Consider the following 22,118-nt stretch of genomic DNA (forward strand, 5'->3'; position numbering starts at 1 on the left):
CACAGATTCTAGATAGACTAACCAGATGGTACAATTAATAGTGAGTAAAAATGCTATATCTATCTTTGGAAATGAAACATTCATATTGTAATGCATCTTAAACATGAAGGTAAGGAGAAGAGTAAGGAAGAGTAAGGAAGGAGAAAGGATGAAAAAATGCAGGAAACAACCATCTGGTTACTAAAGAGAATTGAGCAAAACACAACAGAATGACAGAGGTGAAGACATACTGTAAACCATTGTGTTTATCTGTGGAAAACTTTCACATGCCCTGTGGATTTTCGAAAGCTGTTCGGAAGATGCAGTAGCTTGGATTAACTGCTGTGAAATCATTAAAGCTCTTGAAATCATTCCACTCAGAGCAGCATGTAAGTGAAATCTGGCCTCTCCTGAACTGGCAGCAGTGATCACACATCCCTCAATGTCCATCTTCTCCCACCTGTGTGATGTAAGTACCTTTTATCCCCGTTCTTACCTATCTGCTTTTGCCTTACACAACATTGTATTGCACATTTTAAAATATTTTTTTTTGTTGTTTATTTTATATTTTTATTTTTTTACCGCATGTTAAGACCAGGGACCTCATTTATTTGGCTCTATAGAAAAAAGATTACTTTTTAAATTGAATTTCCCTTGATTTAAATATTGATTTAAGCCAGAGGTTAATGTATCAACACAGAATCCACAAAACCTTTAATTGAAAAATAAATGAGAAAACATTACTTAGTAAAAGAATCAATTAGTACCTATCTAGCATTTTAACAAACAAACCACTGCAAATCCAAAACGAATACTAGTCTTTAGGATAGTTTTCAGAATGTCTTCCTACACATAATGCACATTTATTAGCTTTTTTTTACATTAATGATGACAGTGCCGAAACTCTCTTAAGTAATGTCAAACAATATTCTTTCCATACAATACCATTGTTTGTTTTTAACCACAATGCACTTTTAGACAACATCAGAAAATCCATCAATACACAATACCATTAATAAATATTTTTGTTCTTCAATATTTTAAAATGTTAATTCTTTTCCAAAATTTTAGTGTGCATCATCAAACATCCAGAATTCCTTGTATATTTACATATGTATGTCGGCATGTGTATTGTGGTCACATACAGTCAGCTCCAGAACTATTGGCACCCCTGATAAGAATAAAGAAAAAGGCTGCACATAATAAACATCACAGACAATAATCTATTTGTTATGTTCAAACATACTGGAAAACAATATAATTTTATTTCAATCCACTTACTCTCATGTTTCAATATTTTTTATTCAGTAATCTATTTTCTGAAAACCATAAGTGTCAAAATTATAGGGACCCCTAACATTTATCATGAATAAAATAAAAAAGCTATACAATTTTACCTAATTTAGTTCATCTCAGTCTAAAGGAACTACATTGTGTCATGGCTTCCTGTTTAGAGTATAAAAATGGGGTAAAGTATGCAAAATCCCTTTGTCAGCCATTAGCATGGGAAAATCCAAAGAACTGTCAATACAGAAGAGACAGATGGTAATTGACTGCCACAATTCTGGTAATGCCGGATAGTAATGCCAACATAAACAGTTAAACATACCACACCACTTAGCACCTTCAGGGCACTTACGAAAACATGGAAAAAATCTAATGGTTGCAAACTTGCCAGGAAGAGGATGCAAGTCCACATTGTTCCCACAGACAGTAAGCTTCCTGGAGAAGGAAGCAATAAAGAAACTAAGGACCACGGCTCAATAATTGCAGTGATCAGTTGAATCTTGGGGTCATCAAGTCTCAAAAAGCCATAAAAGAAACCTCTATCCTAACAAACTCTATGGAAGGGTGGCAAGAAGAAAGCCCTTATGAGCACAATAAACAAAATTAAGCATGTGGAGTTTTCCAAACGTCATTGGAATTATGACTGGAAGAGAGTGCTATGGTCAGATTAAATGTTTTGGCCATACACCCAGTGGTACAGGGGTTCAATTTTCAATGGCATATTTAATTGAATGAAATCATATTGAATTACAGAAAGTACCAGGAAATTTGGGTGGAAAATCTGGTTGTCTCTGCTAGGAAGCTGAGACTTGGTCATAGCAGGACTTTCCACAAGGTCAATGATTCCAAACATACACATGAAAATCTACACAGAAATGGTTAAGTGAAAACAACATCCATGTTCTGCAATGGCTCTCACTCTCTATAATTAAATGCCATCAAAAACCTGTGGTCTGAACTGAAGAGGGCAATCCATGAGTGCAAACTCAAGGATATGAATGATCTTTAAATGTTCTGCATGGAGGAATGGTGAAATCCCTCCAAATGTGTTATCTAACTTTATCTAACCATTCTCTAACCATTGACATAGGAAAAGACTCATGGCTGTCACCTTTGCCAGAGGAAGTTGTATAAAGTAAACCTGGGGTGCCAATAATTGTGAAACCTGTTTTTTGGGGAAATACATTTTTTATTAGATTCTTTAATCATTAAAGCACACTACTTCACACATTTTGGAAAATAAAGTTTATGTCAATAACAGTATAATTTTTTAGTTGACAGTATTATTTGTGCTGATTCATCAAGGGTGCCTATAATTCTGGATCTGACTGTACATATGTAAGCCGGGTCTCACAACCCAAATAATCAATGAATTTCTAGCACAATGAAATTTGTACCGATCTTATGAATGAGGGCCTCCTCATATTGCATGTCTTGATCAGTTTCTCAGAATAAATACAAAACAGAATAAAAATTTTCTTTCACTAAAAGGTAAGCCACCAATAATGGCTGGGTACCTTGCTTGGCAGTAACACAACACAGTTGGGACATGGCACGTGGGATGGAGATAGCCACCCACACAGATAAAGGAGACGTGATAAAGTTTCAAAAACCAGTTAGTTATTAAAAACCAATCACGAAATAACAATAAAATAAAACATGTATGTTGGAAATTAAATATCATTGGCTTCTCTTTATTGTGAGGACTCATTCATTCATAGGATAACATATTCATATAATTTTAGGGTGCCTGGAAATTCACTGGATAGATATGAACGGGTTGTGAGAACAGGTTGCTTATCAGACATACACATGCATACTGTATCAAAGATAGTTATACATGTAATTATGTATTGTACTTAACAACATTAATGCTAAATTCATGTTTTTCACTGAGAGTTGAGCACGTGAAACACTGAATTTTAAAACAGAGCTTCAATATGAAACATTTAATCGCTGAGCATTGACTTCATATTCCACACAGTCAAGCCAGGCATCACCAGTGCACAGATGTACTGGGTGCATATTTGTCTGCTTCATCCTTGTATTGATTCAGGGATATTGACAGGTACTTTACAAAATTGACAATCTGATTTAGTGGTCAGCAACCCCTTCACAGTTTAAGGAATAGTTCATCACAAAGCTTGTGGCTTCTCATCTCATCTTCCGCAGTCTTAGTCTGTTTTCTTTGTCTCGTTTCTTGAGTGCATTGACAAACTGATTGAAGAAGTGCTCCTGATCTTTCTTTTTCTGAACTTGCTTGAATCGTTGGTCTCTGCCATACTTCTCTGAGAATTCTTTGAAAGTTGACCTGCAGTGCATAAGCAGACAGAGGAAATATGTGCTTTAAATTCCAGAAATGAAGATCAGCACCCCATGAATACGCTCCTATATAATGTGAGCTCTTCAGTTCTACCTCAGATAGAACAGTTCTGTGTTGCTAGTTCCAAATGTTTAACTAGCTTGTCTACATTGTTAATGTTACGTAATGGTAACACTTTAATTGAACCCCTCAACACAAGGCTGACATAACACTGTCAGATACATGACAAATCTTACAATGGCATAACAGATGATGTCATGTCAAAACACATAAAACACTTTACAACAGTTTGCCATAAGAGCAGGGCAGAGAGTGTTTACCAAAATGACATTTCCATGGTATTTTTCTCCAACTTAATGAGATTTCTTAATTACACAGAGCTGGAAGACAAGAATAAATAAATAAATAAGTAAATAAAAGACGAACAAGGTCTATGCACTTGTGCCAGTTATACGTTCTGGTATACTCTGGACTGTTAAAGTAAAAAGTACAAGGATACGTCTTTTCTCTAACTTCAATGATTTGTTTTCATCAGTCTCAGCTCTTTGTGTTATTCATGGAGAAATCCAAGAAAACCCAACGTTAGCCTGCCTGACAAGAATTCATTCTGTTTTTATTTCATTAACAATTCCCATGATCAGATTTTTCTTCAATTTAGGTTTAATGACTGGATGAAGTGCCTGGTAAGAGCTGTTCAGACAACTCATCCTTGTTCACTTCTACAGAAGACATACAATCAATGAGATACAGATCCAATGCTCTGTAAAAAAAGTAAACCCAAATCAATGTTTATATTTTCCAACCGTCTCTAAAGCCCGGCCCTTAATTCAATCATCTGGACACAGGGGGTTGTATAATAAGAGGTATGTGCTTTGGCACTTCTTATTAGAAACCGGCAATTTGTCCTCGCATAGCCACTGCTGTATACAGTGGAATGATTTCAGCAAAACCTCATTCATGGAGAACATCATATAAAATCTAGCCAGCACAGGATGTGAACATTGATACATTTTTTATAAAAAATAAAATAAAAATGCTAATAAATGTACTATTCTACTGGTAAATGTGACTTGAATAAACATGTAATAAATAAATAAATAAATAAATAAATACAACTTTGGTAGCTATCTTTTTGGGTGAAGACAACAAGCACACCAATCAGGCGATGCCTGGAGTACTATTGACCATTGATTAGTTACTGTAGATAACGGGCTAGCACTGTCCTATCCTTTCTTAAGTATCTGTTGTGATAACAATAATGTATAATAGAGCTGTGTTTTGTAGCTAGCTAGCTGCATAAGTAATGGAACTTTCCATTAGAAAGCAATGATCTAGCAGTAAACAGTCAGGACACTGGCACTTATAAACACTTTATGACGTTATATGGATTATGATCAATGTCAGCATAATCACAAGTAAATACAATTGTGTGGCCCATTATTTTTAAAATATTTATTTAATAGTAATTTAATCCATTGAAAGTGTGTGATGAAAGTTGAATATCTTGACCATGAAGCTAAGATATAGCAACTGCCTTTCCATACCCAAATGAAGTCTCTGGTTGTGTATAAACTAAGTAAAATAAGGCTGAACATATATAATACATAGCATGTCTGAAGAAGTCTATCCTTCCTGATTTCATTTTCACAACAAATCATATATAGCTAAGCTGTATACAGTTCTACAGTCACTAGCAAACAGGCTATAGCAAGGAGTGCTTCTAGCAACACGTCACTTGAGACAGAGCCAAACCGGAAGCAATTTCACTAATGGCAGTGAGCAAGTGCGGGCTGGCAGGGCGAAATCCCTCCTGGGCCGCGAACGGGTTATAGCGAGAGCGATATAGAAACAAATACACTTGAGCTGAAGCCACAACTAACTACCTGGTACAAGGGTGTTCGTAATTCGGTCAGAATTAGAACCAAACCAATCTCCCAATCAGCTGCAATATAGTTTGATAGAGCAAAGCACACTATGACTGAAATGCCCAAGGCTGAGGCACTAGAAACTAGTTAGCTAACTACACTGTAGGCTACAAGCTTGAGAAGAAGCTGTAACCAGACTGAAGAGGTGAGGAACATCTGCACTCCCATTGGAATTTCTTAGAGCTTAGATATTTCTGGTCAATGATGAAGTGAGAACATTCTCTGAGACAAAAAAGCAGGGACAGTATACAGTTCCACAGTCACTAGTAATATCAATGGTACAAATGGTTGGCATTTATATAGTGCCTTTATCCAAAGCGCTGTACAATTGATGCTTCTCATTCACCCATTCATACACACACTCACACACCAACGGCGATTGGCTGCCATTCAAGGCGCCGACCAGCTCGTCAGGAGCATTTGGGGGTTAGGTGTCTTGCTCAGGGACACTTCGACACAGCCCAGGCGGGGGATCGAACCGGCAACCCTCTGACTGCCAGACAACTGCTCTTACTGCCTGAGCCATGTCACCCCTCAATACAGCAGGTTGAGAGAGTGGACAGTTCCAACAGTAGTCATGAAGCTTCAGGGGAAGTTATTAGACGTAGTCTAGTGGCAGCCCTTGTGCATGACTTGCGAGTTGAACCACGAGCAATGAAAAAGTGCAGACCTGGGGCGTCCTGGGATTTTAATGGGGCACGCTATGCAGCTCAGGTCACCCCATGTGACGTGTGACTCGACCTGCGCATGGCTTGAGGTGGAATACCCAGTAGTTTAGACTACCTCTGGTGGGCTGGAAGAATGAAATAGAACAGCATATCTAAAATAAAAAAGTAAAATTACCTGGATGTAATTTTGGACTCCTCAAGAAGTTTTCTAAATTCCTCTTTAGCCTGCTGTAATTTTCCCTTTTTTTCCTTGTACTCCTCTTTCATTCTAGCCTTGACAAACTGATCAAAGATCTGAAATTGAGAGAAGGAGAGAAAGGATCCACAATTACCTCTTAGGTGAGGCAATTCACGATGCTCAAACTGACAACACTGAAATCTGCCAGAAGATGAAAAAAATATGTTTGCCTACATACCTGTTTTCTTTCTTCTGATGTTAGTAAGAGATATCGTGGATCAAACACTATTTTATGCAACTCTTTTTCCCATGTAGAGAATGCTGAAACCTATGACAAGAGAAACAAAAATAGTGCAACAAAGTTATATAAAATATACCTGTATATCAGCCTGATAACCATTTTAAGACTGAACATTCTATATTTTCATAAGAGCTGCTCTCTGGTTTCCATGCAAAATGTGACAATGCCAATGTCCTATCCCTAGTTCCTTGTCTCTGAATTTTCGACCGTCAGCATCCAGGGTTTGGTTTCAAAAAAGTCAGTCACAATATTTTACAGTATTGTGAACTAAATTTCTCATGGTTTACCACAGATCCGCCTTGCCTTCACACCAGTCATTCATGTCGCTTGTTCAGCGAGTCGAGCAGTTCAATCGCTTTTCATTTTTACCTTTAAATGTGGACATACTTTTTTTTTATTTACCATATTTGTTTGCACACAGTGATCTATGCATTCTGGGCACACTAGTGGGCTTATCCTTTAGCATGTGCTGCACTGCTCGTCAGTGTTTAATTTAATTTACATTGCTTGACTTTATCATCCGCAACTTTTTCCAATGCATCTTTCCCTTTAATATCAACCTCAGATCAGGATTTTGCTTTGTCTGACCTCATCATGCCATACAAAGAAAAATATATATGTCATATACATTTCTTTTTCAATATGTATATTTATTGCCATTGTTTTGTTTACACTACTGTATAAAACTGGCAATGTTCACCAATTGGGACATCTTCCCTGCAAACTGAATTTATTGCGTGCTTAATGTGCTCAAACTCATGCATCGCTACAGTAGCAAGGGAACGACAATGATTTCCTGAGCAGCTGCTTTCCTGCTTTCCTCAATGCATGCATTTTACAAAATGTGCTAGAGATGCAAAATTATGGTTAGATTTCTTTCTCTTTCATTCTTTTCAGTTTTTTTTCCCCCTAAATAAAAATGATCACATCTCACACATATCCGCTTGCACATCACTTTTTCTTTGTGAAACGAGCCTCCGGCTATCGACATCGCAATTCCCCTTGAAAAGTGTAAGGGAGGCTTTTTTTATTTGCAAACAAAGTATAGCAAGTTGTTCATGATTGTTAAACTGTATCTGTGCAAAGGAAGCAACGTTGCTTCGAAAACTTTTTTGGCAAATCTTGGACAGAAAGAATCCAATTTACATTTTACCATATGAAGGAATTAAATTGTGTTTTTCTGAATAAATGAAAGAAGGGAAAATCCTCGCTTTAAGTATAATCTCATTTCTAATGTCACAACAAAGACTCAGTTTTGTCATAAATATTGTGACAAATACAGATATAATATAGGTCATACCATTTACTCTGAGGGTAAGATAGAATATGGCAATACAAACAACAAAGAATACATTGTACTTCAATTAAACAGAGGCCTACTGTATATGAATTATGTACAAGGATGACACTATGCTTATTTTCATTCCAAAAACTTTCTTGCACACTACGCGACCAAAATCTACATTACCCCTCTTTCAAGAAGCATATCCCTGAAGTGGGCGATCCTCAGTTCCAAGGGTAGAATTGTCCGATGAGGAAAGGTTTTGGCACATTTTTCTTCCTCCCCCATGTTGTTCTCTTCATCTGCTTCAATGGGATCCTCCATTCTGATAATCAAGGTAAAACATACAAAGGTATAACAATTAGTAATCACACAATGGCTACCATGCCATTCAATCGACCACACTGAAATGCATATTGGAGATTATGGTCAAGATGATCCCCCCCTCCCCCAAAATGGATACATTTTCCCCCCAGTTCTCCCAAATTATGGATCATCAATTCCATTTTTTTAAATTAAATGTGCATGCAACACATATTGCATACCCTATAAGTGTTTGTGTTAGCATAGCAACCAGCTGCATTTGTTAATAATTACCACAGCTCTACTCATAAATCTTCCTATTTTTAGAAGGGGTGGGGGGGGGGGCAGGGGGTATCAAATCCAGTGTTGCACATCAAGCTGAGGCTACAGATGGTTAGTTATATAGACACGACACCCTGCGTAATTAGCATCACAGTGCTAATTATCCGCTTTGGATTAAGTGGCTAAAGTTCATACCATGACAAGTCATGTGGATTCACAGATGAATTTATAGCATGCCTTTTGCAGACTACTAACCATCCCCAAGGTATAGAATACAGTATAAACAAGGATTTAAAATGTTCTTCCAGCACCTTGTATTCTATTGTGACCTGTGGGGTCAACATTACTCATCATGGAGGCAGTATTCAATGGTCAAAGAAAGAAATGGGTTTAAGAGCCACTAGCAATTTAATACAAGAGATATCAATGTACAGTAAATGATTGGCATTCATATAGCACCTTTTATTTTTAAGTGCTGTACAATTGATGCTTCTCATTTACCCATCCATACGCGCACTCACACACCAACGGAGATTGGTTGCCATGCAAGGCACCAACCAGCACGTCAGGAGAATTTAGGGGTTAGATGAGGTTTTCTCAGGGACACTCTGACACACCAAGGACAGGATTGAACCGGCAACCCTCCGACTGCCAGACGACTGCTCTTACCACCTGAGCCAGTGTCACCCCACAGTAACATGTCATTAACACTGTGGGGAAGAATCAGTATTGTGAAAATGATGATAATACCCAACATAAATTACACTCTGAGCATGATGCCAGAAATAATAACAAAAACATTGTTTTACACCCTTCACCAACACATCCGAGTTCATCTGGGGGAATAAAAAGGTACACTGCTCCTTCAGCTGGCTAAGCAGTCCAGCCAACAAGAGAGGGTAAAATGTCCCAAAATACACCTTCACTATTTGGAGATGGGATCACTATAAGACGATGGTTTAAATTCAAGACTGGACTCTAAGCTACAGTATTTCTACAATTTTCTCAACATGACAGAGCACTCATTTGGAAACAGTGCTGAAGGTTGGACCGAGGACATAAATATTCCCCTAGATGTATTAAAAAAATAAAAAAATACATTTGAACATTGGACAATAATGACTAGGAATGAATAAGAATCCTCACTAGTAGAATGTGCAGCTGGTGATTTTAGTAATTTCATATGCATTTTTAATATTGTATGTGCATTGAAATAGATTTTTATTTCCCTGTGATATAATTCAGTTCCATTACTTTCTGGAAATGGATTTTCCCATAATATGCTTTTGCCACTCAGAATCCAATATTAAGCAAACTGCTAAATGGTATGGTTAATTAAATGGTATATTTCATCTGACCAATAATGAAGATTAATTCATAAATATGAGCACAGAGAGAATTGTAATCTCTTCCCCGTTCTGCTTTTTCATTCTTAAAGATTTGGTCTTCCATCATCCTGCCTTCCATTGTCTTATCACCGATGTGAAAATTTAACGAAGAATGGCTTTGTAAAATGTCAGGGATGCTTGCGGCATATGAAAAAACCACATAACAATGCCCACCATTTTCTTTTCAGGCACGAGTTCTCCATTTCTGCAGCCATGTGTGTTACTGTCACACTTAGTTTCACAAGACTTTGTGCATTAGGAACCAGGCTCCGAGGACTATCACTACGCTCTATACTTGAGTTGTTTATATATTCTTAATATATAAAAAAATGCATTGTTATGTACAGAAAAGCTGTGCTTTTACTGAATATTTCACAAGGTATTCAACATCAGATGGTTCTTTTTGCTGTAATATTTGTCCGCTATCGTCATTCAAACACTTTTACCTTAACTTTCACAACTTCCATAGATTTATGGTCTGTGTTAAAACAACGTAACCCTCAGATAAAGGCAATAATGTGCTGTTCTAACTTTCATTCTCTCTTCAAATAACCTTGATGACATGCATGGTGTTCACCTAAATTAATACATAGCAGTGCTTGTGCAAAAAGAGCATGTATTATTTGCTATGGCAAATGATGATGGACAATATAATTTAGCAAATCACCAGACACATTTCTGCAGCAAGGAACTCACACACACTATTGATTTATTGTACATTATGTGTCATTCACAAATTGCAGGGTTACTTATATAATGACATGGCACTGTACTATATGTTAGACCATAATAAGGGCAGCATTTCATCAGACACATTTCCCCTGATATTTAATCGAATGCAATGTCAGTCACTACAATAATAATAATAATAATAATAATAATAATCCATCCATCCATCCATCCATTATCTGAACCCGCTTATCCCGATCAGGGTCACAGGGGGGCTGGAGCCTATCCCAGCATACATTGGGCGAAAGGCAGGAATACACCCTGGACAGGTCGCCAGTCCATCGCAGGGCACACACACCATTCACTCACACGGGCAATTTAGACTCTCCAATCGGCCTAACCTGCATGTCTTTGGACTGTGGGAGGAAACCGGAGTACCCAGAGGAAACCCACGCAGACACGGGGAGAACATGCAAACTCCGCACAGAGAGGCCCCGGCCGACGGGGATTCGAACCCAGGACCTCCTTGCTGTGAGGCGGCAGTGCTACCCACTGCACCATCCGTGCCGCCATATTATTATAATAATAATAATAATAATAATAATAATAATAATAATAATAATAATAATAATAATAATAATAATAATAATAATAATAATAATAATAATCAACAAAAAAATGAGTTTGCTTGTCAGGTTCTGCCTTATGCATATGAATTGGACCTATAATTGGACTGATAATGGAAAAATGAAAAAAAGCTGAGCTTCTGTTAAAAGATTCATTCTCCAACTTTACAATCCTGACAGAGTTTAATCAAATTAATACAATTAAACAAAATGTTTAATAGGACATGCCTGATGATATATGTGATGAGGTCCATAGTATGGCCATAGCATCTTCCAGTGAGTTTTGAGGAATTTGCTTGGTTCTGAACTAAACCTTCAGAATTTCATCAATAAGGACAAATGAGTTTGGAATTCAATCATGAGCAGTTCCTTTCTTTCTCCACTCTTTACTCTTTCTATCACTCTGTTGCAGGTCAATACTGCTGTCCATAAGAGTTTGTTCCAGAAATAACTTTAAATGCAGGACTTTAGGACTTTAGGACTTTAGTTTTTAGCAAACTCGAAACCGGTCATTCTGTTCTTAAACCTTACGATATGTTTGCATCTTGCAGTGAGCCGAGGTTATGCTGGTCTTCTCTTTATTTTAGTCTTTGACAGACCAAAGCCTACATTCTGGAAAATGTTCTTTATCTGCTCGGAAGTTTTTCTTCAGAATTATTATTAATCTTCGGTCATCCACTACATTGGTCTTCCATGGTCTGACAGGTTGTTTGCTTTTGCTCAGCTCACCAGTTGCAGATTCTTAACAATTGATATTGACACACCCAGTGTTTTGCCTATGTCTTTGATTCGATCGATTATTCTGATTTTCCCACCCTGCTTTACTGGCACTGACACTTATTTTGGTCTGCATCTAAATACAACAGATTCAAAATTCCAGAATCAATTGAATGTTCATTAACTTTATAATGCATGAACTAATGATGCACCAACACAGCACCTACCCAAAGAAACTATCCAAATACTTATGGACTGCATTGTAATTCCCTGCATTATATAATGATACTGTTGTCCTTCACAGCTTGCATTTGTTTTTCACCATTATTTAATCATGAAAAAACCCCATTGAAATCAAAATCTCTTTTGCAAGGGCAAAGTTGTGGGATAAAAGGATAAGCATTCTGTTGTGAAACCCTTTGCAAATAGTTTGGTGTGCACACTGGTTCCTCATTGTACATGTGCTTTGTGCTTTTGTACTTTGTGTTAACCTTCAGCGAAATTCAGAATCGCACAGTAATACTGGTGTGAGGAGGCTTATGGCACCAGTGCAGAATGTGTTGCTATTCCTACAGTGCCTGAAATCATAATGTACTCTAAGTACTGGTCTGTTTTATATACAACATTTTTAAACAGCACCCACACCATGCATTTTAATACCTCCTTTTTATGATTTCAAACAAAACCACATAGAGTGTACTGGATAATAGCCTTGCCATGAAAGAGAACATTATGGAATACATGGGCAATGAGTAAAGCTTTAAAAAAAAGAGGAAAAAATCAGATTTGCTCTCAGTTGCAGCCAAAAAGGCAATCAAGATGTCTTTTCTTTGTGCGCCACCCGCACACACTCCTACATATCTGCCTCTATTGCACTAAGCCCCCCTCAATAACATACAAGCTAAAAGTGAATGTTGTTTCAGAAAACAACTACAATGCTGCCAAAATCTTGCAGTGCGAATTCCCCCTTCTCTCTTGGCACAGGGAAATGTGAAATGGTTGGAAAAAAGCTAAAGCTGTATATAATCTGTACAAGTCCCAAGCTCTCTTGGGAGACCATTCAATCTAACTGTATGTCCTTTGCTTTGAGTCCCCATGTAAGTGGGAATTATTCTCACACAGCAGTTAAATTTTTTTCCCTAAACTAGGGAGGACAACCAAAAATTGTATTTCCGGAACTCAACATACACACTAATATTGTGATTAAAATATCAGTTTAACATTAAATTAACATGTTGTGGACAATAATTGTCCTTATGTGGAATTTTAATGTGACAAACTGAGGCAGGATACAAGCAGGAGTCCGACGGCACCGAAAAACAGACAGATTTCACTGAACATTCCATTTTTTACATTTATGGAGCTGGAAAATGGTGACGTAACAATTGCTCTTAAAACCTTAAAACTTAAAGGTCCCAGCTGATTGGTGAATAGTGGTGAATAGAAAACTGATTTTGATAATAGATGTATCAGGCTCCAAGCATGTTAATGGTTATTAGCGTGCGGTAAGATAGCAAATAACAATGCTGAATCATTCTGACGTAATTTACATAGCAACTGTACATTCAGATCACACGGACTCACTCACAGAGGGCAAGAGAAATTGATAACGATTCAGAAAATCTATAACTTTTAGAGATTGCGACTTTTGTCATTTATGTCTGGTACGACAGACATTTTTGGAGCCGTTGAGCATAATCAAATGCTGCCATTTATATCATTTGACTGACCAAGTGCTGTTAAAAAGCTAATTGTATGGGTTAGAACTATTGGTTTATGCTAGCTACATCATATTAACCTCATACAGGGATCAGTAAAGGCTAACAACATACTAGCACTTAGTTATTGTAAGTTTTATCACTACTCCTGGTGAAAAAGTGGACAAACAAAGTTTTCTGTGAGAAATGTATTTTTGCGTTCACATGCACACACTGTGGTCTACATTCTGAAGCTCCATTTTGCCCCCCTGACCCAAACACAATTTATTCTCAGATTGAGTTTTGCCCACGGCTAGTTTAGTCACTAGTGTGCCATTCAGCCAGCAAGGACCCAAGGAGCACTGAAGTGCAGGCCAAATGCAAGGCCACACAATGCTGCAGGGTCAAGGAGATGATGATGTTCACTCACTGACGACTGGCACCCCGTGGGCACCTGGAAATTCAGTGAGAGGAAGTAATGTAACTAAAACCCCAGTAACACTGCTTAACTTAAACCATCCCTCCCTCTGACGGAATCCGACCTGGGTCAAATACGTGACTGTTTCGGATTCAAATACTTTTGTGTGCTCGACTGATCTTTCCTGGTGCAAATGAGCCAAACAAGAGGACCAGAAGATGGGGTTTACACTTTCTGAGAGCATTTCATAGCTTCCAATACACCAGACAAGCTCAGCAATGCCTAGGAAAGTATATGAGTATTTGAATCCAAAACAGTTATGTATTTTACCCAGGTCTGGATAGAACAAGGCTACTCTGACTCTTGGTTTGGTCAGCTAATGACACAGCAAAGGCTTAGACTGAGACCTGTAGCTTCGGTGCCTAGCCTGCAGTTCTGGAGAGCACCTTTACTTACTGAGTCATTTGGGAGCCCTCAAACAGTCCATGACTCAACATTAAGGACAAAATGTCACAGCCGTTTGATTGCATGTGTTCCCTGATTTGATTAAACCTTCTCAAATGCACTGAAGTACTTACTTAGCTCCTCTCAAAGCAGATTAGCCAGGCACAGAAGAGCAGTAAAAGTTTGCACGTACTTGTTCCTTTTAGTTTTTGCAGTGTGCTCCTCGCCGTCCTCATCATTGCCAGAGGACGAGTTGGACCCTTCTTCAGCTGAAGGAATGAACAGTGATAATATCGTTACTATTCCACTACCAATCGTTGTTTAACATTCAACTTCACTTGGTCCTTTCAGCAATGAAACCTAACTTGGTGAGCTCAACCATCAATGGTTTTGGAGAGCTAAATTAACTTGAGCAAATAGTCTTGTTGAAGCTCCAAATAATTATCCTTTCCAACACTGTCCATTGATTTATTTTTAGAGCATTTATCAGAACTAAAATAACTATTCTATCTCCCAGGGCACCTCTGGCATTCTTGTTATTACAGAATGATGATCTCTCTCTCTCTCTCTCTGTCTCTCTCTCTTGCTGTATCTTTCTCTCTCTGTCTCCCTGTCTCTCTCTCTCTCTCTCTCTCTCTCTCTCTCTCTCTCTCTCTCTCTATTGCGTGTATTTTATTTTTTTATTGCCATCCCACTGTCCCTTATCAAGCCCGACATCTACAATATTAAACTATTAAATCATGAAGCTTCAAAACAGACAGTGCTTTCAAGAAAAAGAAAATGTTGTTTGAACAGTGGTGTTGAAATGGTTTAGGTCATGAGCATATCAGACAGGGATTGTTAATAAAGCTAAACTAATAAAGCACACATTTGACAAAAAACCCTCAGGGAAATCTATCAAAGGAGATAACTTGCCAACAAGATCAAGAGTAATTTGGTATTTACACAGTTAGTCACTCATGGAAAGGCTTTATAATCTAATCTATACAAACACATATTAAGGAGCTTAAACAGTTTCATTTTGAGCAGTAGCCTTGTTATCCTGATAATGCATGTAGGTCATCAGATAATTACAATTTATGAAACAACTACGAAACAATCTATGAAAAATCTATGCACTAGGCACATAATAAACTGGTGTGTGTGTCCGTGTGGGTGTGTTTATAAAAAACAGGTCACATACCTGATAATGAATCCTTTTTGCGCTTGTGTGGAGGATCTTCAAGAATCCTGTTTAGATCCCCACGGCCTTTTAAATCCCCTGGTTTCTCCCAAACAGACAGCTGCATTGTGGGATTGAAGAAGAACACCCGATCATCCCCAGTCCACACCACGCACCTGTAAACACAGGACATATTTACTTAGAAATGCAAAGCATCAGCGATATTTAGGGAACATTACCTGTCAACAGAATACGTGCACAGCTGAAATAGGGAACATATGGTAGATTAGTTTGAACGAACACATTTTCAGCCCAGATATACAGTACTGTCCTGGGTAGCCCAACTAAGGCCTAATGACAACCCATGAAATAGCTTACGAAGAGCCCATATTCAGTTTGCTGGACTGTAACCTCTGTTTTCTACTGTTTGCCACGCTACTATGCCTCACTGCTTTTCTTTCACATCAAGCAATATAAGAAACCCAACCCTCCATAACAGAGCACTCTCATGTACATGCAATATTCTTATATAAGGGAGTTTTCAATTGTATTTGAAGTCCGGCATAAGTGACAGAGTGGTATATACTGAGAACAGCGCCATGTGGGACACATTGCTTTCGTGTCTTGGGTTTATCATCGTTTCTTTGTTGACACATATCTCATCTTCTGTCCTCAATATGGTATTGATCTCCTTTGAATGCTAATAATTTGGTTTTATCCTCTGGAAAGAGCTTTTCTTTTTCTTGTCTAAACGTATCGATTCAATGCCAGCTATAATGGAAAACAAAGCGCCCTGGAAATGGCCGCCTCTTGAAAGCACTCTCTCTGTGTCTTCACGGCTTTTGTAACTGAGCTAATAGAAAATGTCAGATTCATTCGCGCAAGTTTCTGGGTTGGGTGACAGGAAGCAGAGGTTTTTGTGTGGCATCTGTATCTGGGCCAAAGCTTAAAAAGGAAAGTTTACCAAATAATCGATGACATAAAAGGTTTAGAAGGAACCAAGTTGGCTTTTCTGTGGGATACAACGCAGTGCTAAGAAATAAGGACAGATTTCATAGGCATAAATGAGTAAGGAGTTGTATACACCGTCTAATGTGAACATGAAATCAAATAGTTCGTCACTGACTGGCACGGTAAATCAAAAACCAAGCTCACTGTATATGCAAATAATGCTTATGACAAAAATATTGGCAAGTTTTAAGTCACTACGTGATACATGGAGATGAATATTTACAGCCTGTAAAGACTTCTAAATATACTCTACGTCAGGGGTGCATAACAAGGGCCGATCTGTTTCAGTATTTTGTGCCAACTTCTGGTCTTAATGATGTAATTGACTCAATCGTATCTAATCTGACATGTGTATGAGTACCGACTACAGTTGCAGACTGCAAGTGTATCCTAAGGATTTTACTGTGTTCAAGTACAGGCTTGAACCAGAGTAATTTATACCCTGTCAGCAAATTAAAACCAAGGCAATTGGTTGGAACAAAAACTAGTACGCAGACCGGCAGGAGTTGTGCACGCCTGCTCTACGAAGATCAAACTTCATTAAGTATACAAATATATTTATTTCTATTTTGGCTTCTAATCTTTTTATTTTTCTCCTTAATTTGAAATGTTCAATTGTATTTGTTGGCCTGCTCCATTATTGCAAACTACTGTTCAGTACTGTCAATTCAGTAGGGCACAGACTATCACACGGATCCTCTAGAGTATTTTTACTCTGCATTTTCTCTGCATTCATCCAGTTAAGCTGTGCAGCCTTTGTGCCAGAAGAGCACATTACTTGCATGGCTGGCACAGATAGACTGCAGGTTCTTGGCTAACCAGAGGAGTGTGAAGAGGTTGCAAGAACAATGTTGAATGGAAGGCTAAAATATGGCTAAATAACTATACATTGTCACAGTTGCAGTAAGCTGAGCAATAAATTTTTTGGAAGGCATCACTGCAGTGTTGCCTCAATGGTTGCAACTAACTTACATACATATGACAGTCAAACTAAAACAAAAACAAAATAAAAAATATTATCATTCACTAAATCAGGTAAGTAGTAGTCCAGTACCTGGCTTACTTCTCAAGATGTTGAGTAAAAGTCTCTCAGTGGTGTCCAGAAATACCACAATTAACAGTATCTAAACAAGCTAAACCTAAAATAATAAAAATAAAGTAATTATCCTGACCAGTTAGAGGCAGCGACACATCCACACCAACTGACGAAATGCAGTCGCAGAGATAATTTTCAAAACTGAAACCAATCAAGAAATAGGCTATGCCTTATAAATATGTCTGAGTAGGCTACTCAGTAGATTATCAAAATGCTGGACCTACTGTATTAGCCATGGGAGGGGGTGGGGTGGGGGGGGGGGGGGGGCTGGCAAAGAAGCTGTGCTACATCTTTAATGGATTTCGATGCAAACAGATTCAAGAGGTTCATGACCCTGAGGCAGCAGGATCAGAACAACAGTTTTGAAGAGAGGCCTTTTTATTTTAGGCTTTCCTTAGAAGTTTATTTTTACCTAATCTATCAAAAAGCAGATCCTGAGCAGCTTCTGCACCTGCCGCATGCAAATCACCGATTATTCACAGTAACTTCTCTCCATGCCAAATTCATTTTGACACTCCATTTAGAATTGGTCACCCCATATAAGCCATTTCCAGGGCGTCTTGCTGTTGGATACCATATGTTTCTGAGGAAAAAAAGGTGTTTCAGACGGTATGCAAAAAAAGACGGACAGTAAATGTCCTAATCTGTCTTTCACAAAATTGTGGGCTCCGTTAATTAAGCTTAAGATCGCTCACAATATGATATCATGAAAGGGTATATGTAAGCTTCTGTGACCAATTGAACAGGTTTGATGGCCACAGTTGGAGAGAAAGAGAGAGCGAGAGAGAGGTGCTATAAAATAGCTTGGTTCGTACCTGCCTTTCAAATAGTCTAGAATTGAAAATACCCGGGAAGTAATGGCTGTTACTTGTGTGGCAGAACAAAGGAAGTTGAAGGCGAAAAACAGATTACTGTACGTTGCCCTGCGAGCAAGTATGGTAAGCTCATAAAAAAATGATTCTCTGTGCAGAGCGGTTTGATTCTGAGCAATAAAATGCTTGTTACTTCGAGATGGGTTTTGCTCTGTGTGTGTGCGTGTGTGTGTGTGTATTGCACATTGTCATTCATTTCAGGCAGCCGAACCAGAGCATTTGAACAACTGGTTCGGGATGGCACTGTAATAGTCTTTTACCAGGGTGATCCGGGTACAGGCGTGGAGGCCACGGGCCTCTTGTCTTTTGGTGCATTATCTTCTTCCATGGAGATCTTCAGTGGTTCCACCTTCAAGCATACAGAGGAACACAGGGCAAGTGAACATCAGCGAGCACTGTAAGAAATCGGTCCCTGGTGCCAATATGTCTGCTGGCTACACATTCCCTTGTTCAGTGTTATAATACAGTTGGTACAATGGTAGAATAGGGACTGGGAGTGACACATCAGGAGCTACTTGAGTCAACAGACATGCTTATTCAGTCACAGCAGGATAGCCAGTAAGCTATTGCCTAATTGATAGGTGCCAAAAAATTGTCTGCATCCTCCTATTATGTGTATTGGACATTCCTGGTCAAGGCTTGGAATGGTATAAAAGCGAGCCCCTGCAAGTGTTCTGGGTTCAGACTAACTCCAGCATGTTTCATGTATTTCTAACAACTGCCGTTCCTGCAAATACATATACATTTCACTAAGTTTGAGAGACCTGTTTCTTCTCACAGTACCATCCATGGAACACGATCCTTATCTGTCAATGCTTAGTACGGGAACATAGCATAATGTCACAGCGCATACAAGCCAATCACCACCACATGCAGAAGAACAAGAGTAGCGACGCTGGAAGACAAACAAGGGTACGACTGAGAAGTCACGCTTCCTTTTCACTTAACCATGCATGCTAACGCTGGCTCGCTGACTAGAGTGCAACAAAAAACTAGAGTGAATTAAATATTTGTCAAAGGATGAAGCGCAATAACACAGCGCTCTCAAGAGTCATGTCTCATAAATTGCATACAGATTGCATTTTTATTTTCTCATGTCACCTGTGGCTGTACAGTAGCTGTTTGTGAACTTATCAGCCTAAAATAGTTGCAACTATCGAGTAAATAATAATGTAAACATGCCGTGCACTACGCCTTGGTTCTAGTGAGATATCAGACAAATTTTAGCACTCCTGCTTTCCATATAAACTACTGAAGTGCGCTGAACATTTAATTAAAAAGACAAGATTACAGACTTCCGTGAAAAGGTGATGCCTGAAATTGCACAAAGGGAGTAAAAATTAGATAGTGAAACACGGCAGGGAAATTAAAGTTTGTTCGATGGCTTTAGCACAAATGAAACAACGTGCTGAAATGAATTACTGTACTGCGAGTATATTTCTATTGACATCTGCTTAGTTTTGTGCATTTGCATGCTTATGGTTTTATTTTGCCCACTGATCTATTGAAGGAATAGCAAATTCCAATTAATTTCACTTTTTACATGATGTCCAAGGGTAATGAGGAAAAAAGGAGTGGAGATTATTGCGCAATAAACTGTTTACCCCCGTAAAGCTCATGACAAACTCCAATTACGCTAGCAATGCATGGGCAGCCATGCAGATTACTGATTGGTCGTTTATACAGAAGACCTGATGGGCAGATATCTACAGAGGGCACTCAGCTGTTATCTCATAATTAATTAAAATACCGGGGAGTTTCTTGCTAATTAAACTTCGAGTGAGGGGTTTTTTTTCTGACAATCACTGGAAGGTGGCCCACTTCACATCAGAAGGCAGACAAAGCACCTGAAACATGACCTCAAGTTGTTCTTTCCCCTTCTGTTGTTTCAGTCTGGGCACAGTTTCCAGTGCATAAAAATAGATTAAACCCCAGTTCTATGCAAAAAAAACACTCTAGGATTCATAATTATGGAGCAGTGTGATATTTACGTCAGTTACATTAGAATAATGTTAGGCACCAGCAGTCAGATGGGCTGTTGGAAGTTTGCCATTTCATTTATCTTGAATGAAGGAAGCTGTTTTATTTGGCTATGGATACTATAATACTGTAGACTAGTCACACTACCCTTATACATATATGCGTTTAATGTCAGCTGTTTTTTTGGCATTTAACTTACAGTATATACAAAATGTCAATGTAAATTGAGGGGTTGCTCTCCCTCCACTCTTGGACAGCAACTAATACGAGGACAGCAAATGTAATGACCCAGATGTTGATGCTTTTGAGCAGTTTCTATTTCCCAGGTAACCGCAACTGCAATTTGCAATTTCACAAGACTGATGAACCATTATCTAGAATGAGTTGATGATTAGAACATTCATACAGTAATCACATGGACATGCTAGGCCAATGAAGACCTTTGATGGACAAAGAACTGTTGCCATTATGAACCCCAAAACACCTGTCACCTGACTGGAAACACTCTCAAAGGGGCAGTTGTTGATGTGTCAGTGACTACTGTTTGGAAACACAGTAGTGGCTACACAAGATGAAAAAGCACTAAGATTGGATGGCCAGGTTACAGCTTGCTAAGAAGTACCTAAAGAGCCTGAAAAAAAAACAGAGTGCTTGTGGACAAAAAAGGCCAAGATTGACTTGTATCAGAGTGACGGCAGGCTAAGGTGTGGAGGCTAAAAGTAACAAAGAACCAAAGCACCCCCCTTTCATCTGTGAAACATGGGGTTGGCAGGTATTAAAGTTCCACCATGTATGGTAATATATAAAAAAGAAGGGATTATGTATAAAAATTGATGTAATTACTACATGGCCACCCAATATGAATGTAAATAACCTCAAATTAAAGGTAACAGCATATTCATTATTTTATTTCAAATCCAATGTGCTGGCATACATAGCCAAAACAACAGAAATTTTACCACTGTCCAAATACTTACGGACTACACTCAAGGCTAATACAATAATGATAGTATGTTTCAACTTATTGTTGAATTAAAAAAATTAATGGAAGACAAAAAAACTGTGAGTACTTTGTGTGTCAAACGTTTCCCTTGCTTTATTAGCTTCATACTGCTTGCCATTGATTCCACCAGCTTATTCAACAACACATTTTCCATTCCGTCTCAGCGCTTTCTCAACACTTCCCACAGATGATCTGTTGATGTCACTTGATCTTTGGCCTTTTTCCTCTTCAACTGCTCCTGTAGATGTTCAATTAGTTTCAGGTCTGGTGACTGTGGTGGGAATGACACCCTAATAAGCTCTCCTTGTTCTTAATAATTCATTCTTGAATAAGCAGTGTAACTGGCATATCATAATTGCATTGATTAATTTAAATCATTTGCATAATTGCATTCCTTGATTAATAATGGACACAACAAACAACTTCTGTGCAGTACTTATGTGGTGTTGGCCACAATACAGTATAAATTCTAGCTGTATAAATATCTTGCCAAAAAGGAGCTTCCTT

The 22,118-nt window shown here is 38.4% G+C and overlaps 1 protein-coding gene across 1 annotated transcript in view; it reads right to left on the reverse strand.

The window, feature by feature from the left end:
• Nucleotides 1-662: 662 nt before the first annotated feature.
• The window catches only part of tcerg1l (transcription elongation regulator 1 like), a 92,437-nt gene continuing 70,981 nt past the window's right edge, over nt 663-22,118 (reverse strand). The window contains exons 8-14 of the mRNA XM_061232461.1: nt 18,889-18,977; nt 15,671-15,825; nt 14,681-14,756; nt 8,130-8,268; nt 6,599-6,688; nt 6,358-6,476; nt 663-3,577 (exon numbers count right to left, since the gene is read on the reverse strand). Coding sequence (XP_061088445.1) covers nt 3,421-3,577; nt 6,358-6,476; nt 6,599-6,688; nt 8,130-8,268; nt 14,681-14,756; nt 15,671-15,825; nt 18,889-18,977 — 825 coding nt within the window. The 3' untranslated portion in view covers nt 663-3,420. The remainder of the gene's footprint in view (nt 3,578-6,357; nt 6,477-6,598; nt 6,689-8,129; nt 8,269-14,680; nt 14,757-15,670; nt 15,826-18,888; nt 18,978-22,118) is intronic.

The sequence above is a fragment of the Conger conger genome, chromosome 2 (assembly GCF_963514075.1).
Source record: "Conger conger chromosome 2, fConCon1.1, whole genome shotgun sequence".
Lineage (NCBI taxonomy): Eukaryota > Metazoa > Chordata > Actinopteri > Anguilliformes > Congridae > Conger > Conger conger.